Below are 13,274 nucleotides of genomic sequence, written 5' to 3'. Positions count from 1 at the left end.
CCAAAGTTACTTCGGAGTACCTTGTGGAAATTCAGGGCCTAGTGGTAAAGAGAATAATTACACTATGTCAAATTTAAAGAGTTGGGGACAGTAAAGGGACAACATTTCAGAAAGCTTTTCGAGGGCTTTAAAAGGCACCTCAGCCAATCAGCAACCTTTGCCAAGGCCAAAGTGGCAAGTAAAAATTAAGTGAAGGGAACTCAAGGCGCAGATATCATTCAACCGGCATGTGACAAAGCCCCCCATGGATCCATTCCACAATCCATCCAAGTGATCTTTTAAATATAGTTCAAATTAATTTCAAAAACTCAGATGGAACTGTTAGAAACTTATTATTGGATCGTAAAAATCACCTTGCAAGCAATCATGGAACTTTCTTAAATTTAATGCCTACTGAAAAGTTTGTTAAACTTTGTTCTTTCAAGATAAACTTGATGTTCAGTCATTTTCTGTCTGCTTAAGATGATTAAACAAAATCGCTATATTAAACTTACCTTTTATTTCACTCAGCTCAAAGACACATAATGGACTCTGTTGTTCACTATCAATTCCATCTAGTCAAAAATGTAAGCCTCTTGTTATCATGTTATAAATTAATTTATGCAAGGCATAGTATAATTTGCTATCATTCAATTTTTCTGTAATTTATCAATTTTTTCACATTTGTAAATTTGATCATTCAGCATTTATTCTATGTGTTGCTGCTGTTTGAGAAATATTTATTGCAAGAGGCGATAGCAGTACAATATTTTAAAATGACTACACAGTTATCAATGATTTCATTATGCAGTGACATATTTTGATGCAGATTGCATAGTAATTTTTGGCAAATAGATTTTTACTAAGCATGTGTTCCTTTAAGCAACATTGTAACAACTTTGGGGTCTTTATTTTGCATAGAAATGTATTGACATTCCAAGTAGTTTAAGAAAAAGTCTTAAAATTGCAGGCATTTCTTTTATGGGCTTTGCAACTTCACCTAAGGTAGAACATTTTGTCAGCATACTACCATTTCTTTTTACTTTCCAATTCTTACATATATTTTTTTAAGTCACATGGTATCAAGATGCACAGAATAATGGGATCATTTGGGATCACAGTCCCTTGTTTTGGCTGTATCAGTATTATCTATATTTTCTGCTCATGCAAAGTTCTGCGCAGAATGGCTGAAAATATTTGCACTCGCCTGATAGAAAATGGACTGACTCCACTTTCATTTTCTGGGTCAGTCTAATTGCAGTATTCGTGGTGTGCTCCTGATTGAGAGCTCATCATATAGAGGCTGGGAACTAGCATGCTACTGCTAGGATATGAAGTCTTGCTGTAGCTTAAAGGAGACGCAACCCATAATTGTTTGGGCAGTAGTTTCAAATCATGTCCAATTATCAAATATTAGTGAGTTCTGCAAGTTTTGCGAGTTGACACAGAGCCTCACAATTCGATGATGAATCATATATTGTGACAGTACAATAACAGCAGTTGAAGTATTTCCATAAGAAGTTAGGCAGAAGAGGGAGGCAGTGTTTGGGTTTGAGTGATGCACATCCCCAAGGAGAGCAGCATTACAGCTCTGGCAGAAAGTGACCTGGGCAGTGCCTGCCAATACAACTGTACATGAAAACTCAGTGCAAGAAAAGGTATAATCATATTACCATGGCTGGCAAACTAAGAGGAGCCACCCACATCTTCGAAGAATGCATTGCGCTAAGCATGTTAACCACTTACAGCAACCTCTTCTGAATAGTTTTAAAATAATTGAATTGCTTGTCATCAATGCCAAGAAGGTTTTGTAGTGCTGTTTATAACTCCAAGCTTCAACTCGAAGTGTTCCTTCATTTGCATATGTATACATAATGCATAACCTATCATCATACCTATTATGGGATACACGTTCACAATTGATTTCTACTGAAACTCATGGCATGACAAAGTATGCTCATTTACTGCAACAGGATCTCTGGCTGCCATTAAACATTTGTGGCTGTCTATGCAGAACCACCCTCTGTGCCATTGTCAGAATGTTTTCCCTACTCTGCAATGCAAAGTGATCCTGAAAATGCCTGTCCCTTTAATTCTTACAGCAGCACACAATTTCCTATGTAACCCTCAAATAGCAAACTCCCAATTGCGAGTCCAAATACCACTAGAGGTGTACCCAAAATATTTTGATTAACTTGCCCCTAACCCTTTAGGACCCTGTTGCCGGGAGACCCGGCCTTGCAGAGCTACTGGCCAATCAGAGGCCGGCAACTGCAGCACCACTGCAGAGACAGTGGCTGCTACTAATATTGCAGCGACCAGACACCAAGGAGCAGCACTGAAACCAGGCTTACGATAGGTCAGGGCGGGAGGGGTTTTTCAGGGTGGGGGCTGAAGGGGGGGTATCGGCAGCAAGGACAGTGGGGTGGCCCTCAGTGGGCCCCCCTTCCCGATGCCAGGTCCCTCGTTCAGGCACTAAGTGCCTTTGAACAAGGGACCTCCCCCTCCCCCTCCCCCCACCCCACTGGAGCTGGAAAGCAGCCCGGATGGCTTTTCATGCCATGCTTCCCATGCGGCAATAGGGCCGCCTGCCACACAGGTAATTGCAGCTGCGGCAGCAAGAGGCTCTTAATTGGGGGTTAATTGCTCAGTTAAGGGCCGTCATTGGTGACAGGGCGTGAAAGCTGTTCATAGGCCTTCCTGCCCCAAACTAAATTTCAGTGGAGGCGGGATGGTGGTGGGGTCTCCCCCCGCCACCATCCCACCTAATTTTATGTTCTCCCCACCTCCAAACCTACCATGGGGGAGAGCATAAAATTCCACTGTAAGGTACTATTTCCAAGGAACTGCACCAGTGACAGTGGAGAACCGTGGCATTCCATTGCACCTCCATCAATGGTTGAACTGCGGAGGAGAATTCCAGCTGCTAATCTTTCAGAAAAAATGCAACTGGAATAATAAATTTGTTTAGAATTTTGGTCTAGCTTCAATTGTTTGCCAAAAACTAATTTAAAACATAAACACAAGTTGTGGTTGTTTTAAATTAGATTTTCAACTATTCTGACTGGAAGCTAACCATGTAGTGAGTGGGCAAGAGAAGTGTGACTTCTGTAAGGTACAAGGAAACTGTCCTTTGTGTATTATAGCACACATTTCATGTCTAGAAAACACCTTAAGGAGTTGAGCCTGTATTCTTTGTCACATGATTTGCAGTGCAAGGAATGCTTATGGAGGTTACACCACATAGTTTAACTTTTTGCACTATGACCTTGTAGTGGAGTTAGGATTGCCACCCCTTCAGGATTAGCCTGAAGTCTCTAGGAATTAAAGATTAATCTCCTGGACTCTGCTGTGAGCAAGCCAAGAGAAAAATCACATGGGCATTAAAAGCAATTGTGTTTTTTCTTCATTTTCTATGAACACTTTTGTTTATTAGTTGTAAAGATACTAGAGATGGGGGAGCAAGATTATTGATGAGGCAGGGTCATTGGAGGTCAGAAAAATGTCCCAGTAGAGTTGGCAACCCTAGGTGGAGTGCAGCACACTCTACAACAAACGTGATTGAAACACATTTGGGACATTTCCCAAATCGCACACTCTCATTACTCTGTTTCTTATAAGCTCCACTGGCTGCTCATGACCCAGTAAATTGATTTCAAGGTCCATATCCTCCCTTTAAAATCCTCCCATGGTCTCACCCTACCCTACCTTAGTGATCACCACTGGCCAAAAGATCCACATTCATTCTCACCCCCACTAGCACCAGGTTTTTCTTGTTCCTTACTCCCTCTGTTCCGCGATTGGTGGCAATTTGTTCGTTCACTTGCCCTGTGAAACACTCTTCCTCAATACCTTTGTTTTGCCATTTCTCTACCCTCTTTGAAAACCCTTCTCTAACTATGTCTCAAATCCTTCCCACCCTTTCTATTAATCTTTATTTCCCTTCTGCTTGATGGCCATTCTTTTTACTTCTGTCCTGTAAAGCACCATGGCCTGTTTCTGTGTATGGAATATTACAGAAGTAGAAGTTGTTGTTGAATTAGACATTTAATCTAGCATAGGCTTACATTAAACATCTAAAGAATAATTCTGTTGCAGACTAAGAACATGCATAAATATTTGTCTACTATTACCAGCAACAGTAATTTCTAGACTAATTTTGTTAATCGCCTTTTAATTGTATGGCAGCATCTTAATTTTTTTTCTCTAGTGAAAAATTGTCAACATTGGCCTTGTACTATGTCTCTCCTGTTTCTTTCCTCCTTGGCAACTATCACCACATATTCAACCTTTCTTTCATCTCTAAGGTCCTCAAGTGTGCTGTCACCTCAGTTTAGTGCCTATCTCTCCTGGAAGTCCTGTTAGAATCCCTTCATTTGGCTTCTGCCCTTTGCATAGCACTGGAATGGGATGGACCAAAGTCACAAATGATATGTTCTATGACTGTGACCATGGTGCTTTATTTCTCCTTGATTTCTCTGCATCGTGAGATGGTTGGCCACTCCATCCTCCTCCATTGCTCCTCCTCTAACAGTAATCTTTGTTGGGCTGCCTCACATGGTTCCATTCCTGACTATATGTGAGTGCAGCCAGCACATCTACAGCAATAGTTTCTGTTCTGCATCATCAACTCTGGAATCCTTCAAAGATCTTATTATTTTCCCCCCATCCTTTTCATCTATATGCTGTCCCTTGGTGGCATTATCCACAGGCATAAGTTTAGAATCCAAGTGTATGTCGTTGATGCACAACTGTACCTCTCCATCATCTTCCTTGATGCCTCAAATGCTTCTATGCTATCAGATTGTTTGTCCATCTTCAAGTCTTGGATGAGTTACAACTTTGTCGATCATTTTTAGCCACCACCACAAATTCCACTCCATTGCCACTGATTTCACCACACACCCTGACTGATGTCACAAGCTCAAGCAGACCATTTATGCAACCTTTGCAAGTTTTAAACAACTCACAAAGATTGCTTACTTCTAACTCCATAACATTGTCTATCCCTGCTCCTACCTTCTCTTATTCCATGCTCTGTTTGCTGGTCTCCATTTCTGCACCCATCATAAACGTGTCCAAAACTCTTTTGCACGAATCCTACCTTTATATGCTCCAATGAGCTATCAGTCCTGTCCTCACCTATCTACATTGACTCCTCATTCTCAAGGTATCAAACCTAAAATCTTCTTCCTTGTCTTTAAATTCTTACGTGGATTTACTCACTCTATCTCTGCAATTTTATAATTTTATCCAACCATGTATCACTGCTCTGAACACTGTTCTTCTGACTGACATTCTGTATAATTCCTGTTAGTTTGCCCCATTATTGGTTGCAAAACCTTTAGCCACCTGGATCCCATTCTTTCGGATTTCCTCCCTAAAGCATCTTGTTTCTTCTTCTGAAGTGGGGAACTTTAGTGTCCACACCAAGAGTGACTCAGTATACTACCACTGATTGAACTGGCAGAATCCTGAAGAACATAGCTGCCAGACTTGGCACGCTGCAGGTGGTGAGAGAATAAATATGAGGGAGTAACATATTTGACCTCGTACTCACCAATCTATTTCAGATGCGTCTGTCCATGACATTATTGGTAAGAGTAACCACCACGCGGTCCTTGAGGAAACCAAGGGCTGGATTTTCATTCTAGGATTGGGAACCCAATGCCCGGATAATTTGACGCTATTTTTGAACGCAAAGGGCCTAATTGGCTGGGGGCGAGTGTGGCGTCCCATTACCAGCGCCGGGATCAGCATGGAGATGGGACTTGCAAAATGAGGGCCATTTGAAATGGTGAATGGCAGCCATGGCTGGGCTTGCTGTTCGCTGAAGAGGTGGATGCAGAAGGGACTGAAAAGGCCAACACTGTCAGGGGCAGATGTCCACAGGTGGCCCCACGCAGCTCTGATGCCTCCCTTGAGGATTAACTGAGGCAGTTGGGGACAGGCAATATATATTATTGCCGTCATCTGAGAAAAGGAACATTCCTAGAGACAGAAAGAGGCCTGGATGAGGTGGCTATAGAGGTCAGCAGCCAAGTAGTGATCCGAAGGATCTGAGTGCAGTGTTGCAAGAGATTCAATGATCTGATAAGTCTGAAAAGATAAGTGGCAAGCGGCACCTGGGTGACAGTTCACTAACTCTGTATACAGCAGCGTGCAGATGAGCTGAACTCATAGAATGTCCATCGTTCTCCCGAACATTATCAGGTCAAGTGTTCAGTTGCATTACTGAAACAGCAGCCACCCTCACATATGGGCTGCTATTCAGAAGGGGGCATCACTGAGGGGGCACAGTAGTTCATGTGAATGTCATGTTGGAAGAGGTGAGGGAAGGCAGCCTACTTATGAATCATTCTGTCCTCATTTTGGAAAAGAAAGTGCATAACTCATGAGAAATGGCTCGAACAGGTGTGGTGTGGCCGACCTCCACAACCTTACTCCAGTGAAGCAGGTGGCGCTAGATATCACTGGGCTGCCAATACATCAGTCTGTGGATGATGGCAAGATGGGAGGCCATGAACAGCAAGGTCATTTGATAGCTCTATCCTGAGGTGAAGGGCATGGAAGAGACTCCCCAAAGCATGCTGTGGCTCTTTGACTGCTGTCATCGATGGGGTTGGCCATGCTGGGGCACTTGCTGAGTAGGCCGAGTTCTCAGAACCACCTTCTTGTGTTTCCCACAGAGCCAATTGCAGACGGGTAGCAGAATGCCCAAGCACAATCATCATCGCCCTCCTCTGCGAGGGGGGGTGGGTGGAGAGGAGATTTAATGAAGCCAGCACCATTACATAATTACTCCACAGCTTCCACCAGTGCAGACACACTCATCTCAGTTGGGCCCCAAAGTAGCTTAGAACAGGGAGCACTGAGTGAACATCACGCATGAGCAGGAGGAGGAGCGTGAGGTAGAGTCAGCTGTGGGCAATCCCCCTCGGAGGATTGATGACAGACACAGCGATGCTTCACTGGGTGAAAATGCTGGGCCTCAAGTGTCACAAACAAGCAGGGTCTTCCTTGAGAGGCAGATATGTTCCCATTTGTTGGAGATCCCTGAGGTCTTGAGGAGCCATGGGCAGGCATTAGAGGAGTCCTAGCAACCCATGTGCTCTGTCAAGACTCAAGGGTTTCAAGCACATAAGCTCCTTCATTGAAGGATTGGGGAATCTCTTGGAGAGCCATATGTGGCATCACTCTGAGTAGATATATGAGCAGGGCGCTGATATGCACAGCAAGTGGAGACTCTCTGTAGTGTTATGGCCACATGGTGAGAGGTGTGGGTGGTCCCTCCTGCTCAATTCCCACCTGACCGCAGCAAGTGTTTTTGTTATTGGGGTTTTAGCCCCTTGGTGTTTTATTTGTCAAATAAACAGACTGTGTCAGGTTTTCTTGGAGCTTTAAAACAGAAGATTAATTATTTATTGAGCAATATGCCTTATCCCTAAAATTGTTGCAACTGCACCCACTCACAAATTCACTTGCCCACACACACCCGCACAAGAAGAGACAGATAGAGAGGAAAAGGGGTAAGTGGTTTGAACTGAGGTAGGGTTTCAGGATTCACGGTAAACCTGTTGAATCTTCTCAGGCCAATTTCTCTTTAGTTGCAGGCCTGGGGTGTTTGTAGATTTCTCTGTTGGTTGAAATTTCAGTTAGAGGACAGGGGATCACTTCCAATTCTCTGCTGCACAAGTTGAAATGTAGAATTCACAGCAGGGCACCTTCCTTTTAACTTGCTGGATTTTCTCCCAGCTCTCAGCTGGATAGGCTTTGATGATGCTTTGTCTTGGGTCTCTCTCTCTCTCTCCAGAGAGCTACCTTTTAAGCTAAGAGTATTTCACATTTTGCCTATGTTGGGAGACACAGATTTTCCTCCCTGTGGTGATCGACAATGGCCCAGGGTGGGTCTACTTCACACCTTCTTTGTTTCAGAAGAACCCATTCAATTCAAAAATGTCTCGATGGGTTCTGGATGGGTGTAATTGACACTTCTTAGCTTTGGAATGTATCCTTCTGTCCTTGCCAAACAGTAGACAGCTTGAATATACAAGGCCAGGTATTTTGACCTTCGGTGGCCATTTTAAAGCACATTATCCACTTTTTTGAAAGAAAAGTTAGCTTTTTTAACTCTTCAGGTTCAGTTCTTTTAGTTTCAATTGCTGAATTTTAGGTGAGCATAACAGTAGCATTGATCATTCAATGTCATTGATAGCATTGAGATGCTCAGAGTGGATGCCAGCTTGTCCCAGTCTGTGGCCTCATCCAGTATCCAATGGCACCAGGAAAAGGCTGAAGCAGTTGAAGCAGCAGATGAAAGGACCATCCCTCAAGGGGCATAAGTGTCACCCTTTGGCCCTTTGCCCCCTCCAACTCAGGAATCATCTATGCTGCAAGGCTCTCTGACAGAAGCAGCCCCTGCAATGACGCAGGTACAGCAGCCTGTGTAGGAGCCCGCACGGACACCTCCAAGCCAAGGATGGAAGCCACGGGCATCTCAGCTGCAGGCAGAGACTAGGGAGCAGGTTGCCTCCACCTCATACCCTGCCACGGGGGAACACACTGTGGAAGTGATAGGGAAAGAAAGCCGGCACGCCATTATTTTCACGGAATGGGTTATTTGGGTGCTGTTTTCCACATTTGCCTTTTTATTTTCATTTCAATATCAATTGTTTATGTATTCAAACTGATATATGTGTAATTGATGCTTCATATCAGAAGAGGGATAGAGTTTCATTAGGGTGGTAGAGGGGCCGGGGATGCCTGGGATTGATGTATTTCCATGCTCTGTGATGCTGGAGAATGTTGGAGGTGAAAACCTCATTTTTCATGGCTATGGCTGGCAATGGGACTCCTCAGATATGAATCATTGCAGAATGATAACTCTATGCTGGAAGGTGAGTTTTGGGGTCATCTGTTATAAGGGTTTGGAGGTGATCAGGTGAAACAGTGCTGAATCAGCGTGGTCATTGCGGCCATGCCAGCCTGCAGTTCGCCCTGAGGTCTCAGACGGCATCAGCTGGTGTCCTCCAATGCCTAGGCACCGGCCACCTCTGGAGCGATCCTTTCCTTTTCATCTTCTTCCTTTTCTTCCTCCTCCCAGTCCTGCTCCGAGGTGGAATGGAGTTCCAGGTCCTCCACTTCATCCTGCTACAGGCCTCTTTGTATTGTCATGTTTTGCTGGGTGCTGCAGACAACCACAATAAGAGACGCTCTGGCTGGCTCTTAATGGAGGGCACCACCTGACTGGTCAAGGCAATGGAATCACATCTTCAAGATGACAATGGTCTGTTCATTGCAGGCCTGTGTTAGTAGATGGCTCTGGTTGTGGCGCCTCTCTCCATCTGTGTCTGGGTAGTGGATAGGCTTCAGGAGCCATCTCTTCAGGGTATAACCCTTATCTCCCACCAGCCACCCACAGAGTCTGGATGTGGGCCTGAAGAGGTGTGGCACCTGAGACCCTCAGAGGATAAAAGAGTCATGACAGCTGCCCGGGAACCGAGCGCAGACCTACAAGATTCTCTCCCTATGATAGCAAACCAGCTGGACATTCAATGAGTGGTAGCCTTTTCTGTTCAGGAATCTGGCTGGCTGGTGTGTTGGTGCCTTGATGGCTACGTGGGTGTAATTCATGACCACCTGGATCTGGGGAATCTATCAATGGTTTCAAACCCCAATGCTCCCTGCCTGTGCAGGCCCATCTGTGTCGAAATGGATGTAGTCCCCTGCCCTCCAGAATATGGCATCCATGACCTGCCTGATGGTGTGATAAGCTGCTGACTGCAAGATGCCACTGAGGTCCCTGGAATGAGCCAGTTGCATAAAAATCCAATGTCATTTGTGACCTTGATGGCTGCAGGTAAGGGACTTCCCTGGGGACCGTGAGGCCTCAGGACATTGTGGATCAGAGCACAAATGTCCAATACCATCTTCCTGGAAAGGTGCAGCCTCCAATGGCACTGGCACTCTGTCATTTGCAGGTACCTGACTCTTGGGTGGTGCACCTGATGTCTTGGGTAGCACCTTCTTCCCCTTGCAGTCCCTGCTGTGCTCCTCTGGCCTCCTCCTGTCCAGGAGGATACATCTACTGAAGCTCATCCTGGCTGCTCTGTCCAATGTCAGAGTAGGCTATTCCCATCTCAACTCCCTCAGCTCGTGCTCATTTGTTAACCTGCTTTCCCCTGCCAACCCCAGCTGCCCAATTGATGCCAGTGGCCTTACATCCTTCCCCAGATTCCTACCACTCACAAATACAGGTCTTTCAGCTCCAGCAATGGCAAGTCTGTGCCACATTTGCACACGGAGCTTTATCCTGTGCTTTTAAAATACATTAAACAGCCCTTCCAATAGCCCTCATGGCACCCCCCCCATACTGTTCATGACTTCTAAACCTGTCATATTCCAGATACCGCGTTTTCCCCTTGTCCTTCTATTGACTATCACAAACTGCTCCTGACAAACCTTTTAACAAGCTCCTCAATGAGCTCAACAACCTATTAATTGGAGGCGTGTGGGTTTACTGTTTCCCCCCCATCCCGACATCTTTTTCAAAATCGCTTCACGTTACGGAGGCAGCGGGATCCAATGCCCCCCTCTGGGAATGCAGTTTTCAAATCACTCCCACACCCACCGCTGCCCCACCAGCTTTTAAAATCCAGCCCCAAGTCTCACCTGCACACTGAAGACATTCCCTATCATGGTGTGCAGCATTACCACCATGCTGAATGGGATAGATGCAGAACAGATCTAGCAGCTCAAAGTTGGGCCTCCGTGAGGCACCCTGTAGGCCATCACCAGCAGCAGAATTTATTCCACCACAATTTTCAACCTCATGGCCTGGCCCCTCTCTCACTTTCAAGCCAGGCGACAAACCTGGCTCAATGAGAGTGTAGAAGACTGTGCTAAGAGCAGCACCATATCATTTTATATCTTATTGTTTTCAATATTTATCCACTTTTTAAAAATCATTATGGATTCTGCCCTCTGAAATGGCCTACCTAGCCACTCTGTTGTCATAGAGTCATACAGCACTGAAACAGGCCCTTCGGCCCATTGAGTCTGTGCCGACCAACAGCCACCCATTTATACTAGTCCTACGTTAATCCCATACTCCCTACCTACACTAGGGGCAATTTACAATGGCCAGTTTACCTATCAACCTGCAAGTCTTTGGCTGTGGGAGGAAACTGGAGCACCTGGCAGAAACCCACACAGTCACGGGGAGAACTTGCAAACTCTGCACAGGCGGTACCCAGAACTAAACCCGGGTCACTGGAGCTGTGAGGCTGCAGTGCTAACCACTGTGCCACCCCTGTTGTGTCAAACCATTATGCTTTGGGCTCTAAGGGAATCGAGGGATATGTAGATCAGGCAGGAAAGTGCAGGTGAGATTGAAGATCCGCCATGATCTTATTGAATGGCAGAGCAGTGTTGAAGGGCTAACCAACTCCTGCTTCTATTTCTCAATTTTTAGGTTCTGATGTATCTGTGTCTGGGTCGATGCTAGGTGATCCATCTGATTTTATTCTTATTGCTGTTTGTAGTGGTTTCATACAACTGAGTGGCTAGCTATGCCATTTCAGAGGGCAGTTAAGAGTGTTGGAAGCAGAATCCATAATCCTCTGCTCTTCCCCCACAGCACTGCTAATTTTTCCTGTCAAGTGTATCTTTAAAATTTATTTTCAAGTTTTAAAAAGGCCGAACAAATATTTGTCTATTCACGCAGCTGCTTATCTCTAAATGTTACAGTCCTTTTAAATTTGAACTGTTACCAACCAGACTATGTACACCTCCATTTGCCTCATAGCCAGGCTAAAACCAAAGGTTTGCTTGAAGCTTGTGCTAATTATTTGAATTAGGAGATCTTACCAAATTCAGAACATTCATCACTGTGTGATGGACCTGCTTGTCTGACAGCCATTCCCATCACAAATTCTGTCGTTCTCACAAAATCAGAGCTTATGGTCATGAGAAGCAGTGATCACTAAAAGTGTATTGTATCTAGAAGCGAGGATTTTTTTTTATTTGTTTCATGGGATGTGGGCATCGCTGGCCAGGCCAGCATTTGTTGCCCATCCCTAATTTTCCATGAGAAGGTGGTGGTGAGCTGCCTTCTTGAACTGCTGCAGTCCATGTGAGGTAGGTACACCTACAGTGCTATTAGGAAGGGAGTTCCAGGATTTTGACCCAGCGACAGTGAAGGAATAGCGATATAGTTCCAAGTCAGGATGGTGTGTGGCTTGGAGGGGAACTTGCAGGTGGTGGTGTTCCCACGCATCTGCTGCCTTTGTCCTTCTAGGTGGTAGAGGTCACGGGTTTGGAAGGTGCTGTATAAGGAGCCTTGGTGCATTACTGCAGTGCATCGCTCTTGTAGCCACGGTATTTATATGGCTACTCTAGTTCAGTTTCTGGTCAATGGTAACCCTCAGGATGTTGATAGTGGGGGATTCAGCGATGGTAATGCCATTGAATATCAAGGGGAGATGGTTAGACGACCATCTTGTTGAAGATGGTCATTGCCTGGCACTTGTCAGCCCAAGCCTGGATATTGTCTAAGTTTTGCTGTATTTCTACATGGACTGCTTCAGTATCTCAGGAACGGCGAATGGTGCTGAACATTGTGTTATCATCAGTGAACATCCCCGCTTCTGACCTTATGATTGAAGGAAGGTCATTGATGAAGCAGCTGAATATTGTTGGGCCTAGGATACTACCCTGAGGAACTCAGCGATGTCCTGCAGCTGAGATGATTGACCTCCAACAACCACAACCATCTTCCTTTGTGCTAGGTATGATTCCAACCAGTGGAGAGTTTTCCCCCTGATATGTCAATATATGTCAATCTTTACTGTGCTTCGAACATGTGCTTATTGAAAGTATTTATAGTTGATAATAAGCTGAGCTCGTCAACTCCTGACTGAACTGCAGGGCAGCCCTTCACAATATTGGTGTTCCCAGGTAAGAACAGGTCAAATATAACTTGTATGAGATTTAAAAAGAAAAGTACTTTTCTTTACAATAAACCATTGCAGCCAATGTTTATGAAAAATTTTGACAGTAATTGTTTATTTAAAACAAAGGATTTTTTTTGAGTACTTTTTATTCTTTGGAGTTTTCAAAATACTTATCTTTCTCTGTCCCTATGTATCCATGCTGTTCCTTAGGGAAGTGAGACAAATAGAATGCAAACTTGTCTCAATGCTACAAATGGTTTCCTATCAGGAAATGTATTTGAGTGGCACAGAAATGATTTTAATAATTTTATCTTCTTTCAACGATGTTTAATTCAACTAGGT

At 44.7% G+C, this 13,274-nt stretch overlaps 1 protein-coding gene across 5 annotated transcripts in view; it reads left to right on the top strand.

Moving 5' to 3' along the window:
- si:ch211-171b20.3 (uncharacterized) overlaps nt 1-13,274 on the top strand; it is a 307,602-nt gene that overhangs the window by 220,496 nt on the left and 73,832 nt on the right. Inside the window, exon 8 of one of the 5 annotated variants that reach the window (XM_068032043.1) lies at nt 511-566. The exons of the other annotated variants lie outside the window; for them this stretch is intronic. Within the exon in view, the coding sequence (XP_067888144.1) occupies nt 511-566 (56 nt within the window). The remainder of the gene's footprint in view (nt 1-510; nt 567-13,274) is intronic. 5 annotated transcript variants of the gene reach the window in all.

This window comes from Heterodontus francisci, chromosome 5, assembly GCF_036365525.1.
Source record: "Heterodontus francisci isolate sHetFra1 chromosome 5, sHetFra1.hap1, whole genome shotgun sequence".
In the NCBI taxonomy this organism is placed as follows: Eukaryota; Metazoa; Chordata; class Chondrichthyes; order Heterodontiformes; family Heterodontidae; genus Heterodontus; species Heterodontus francisci.
This window is presented reverse-complemented; position numbering and strand designations above follow the sequence as displayed.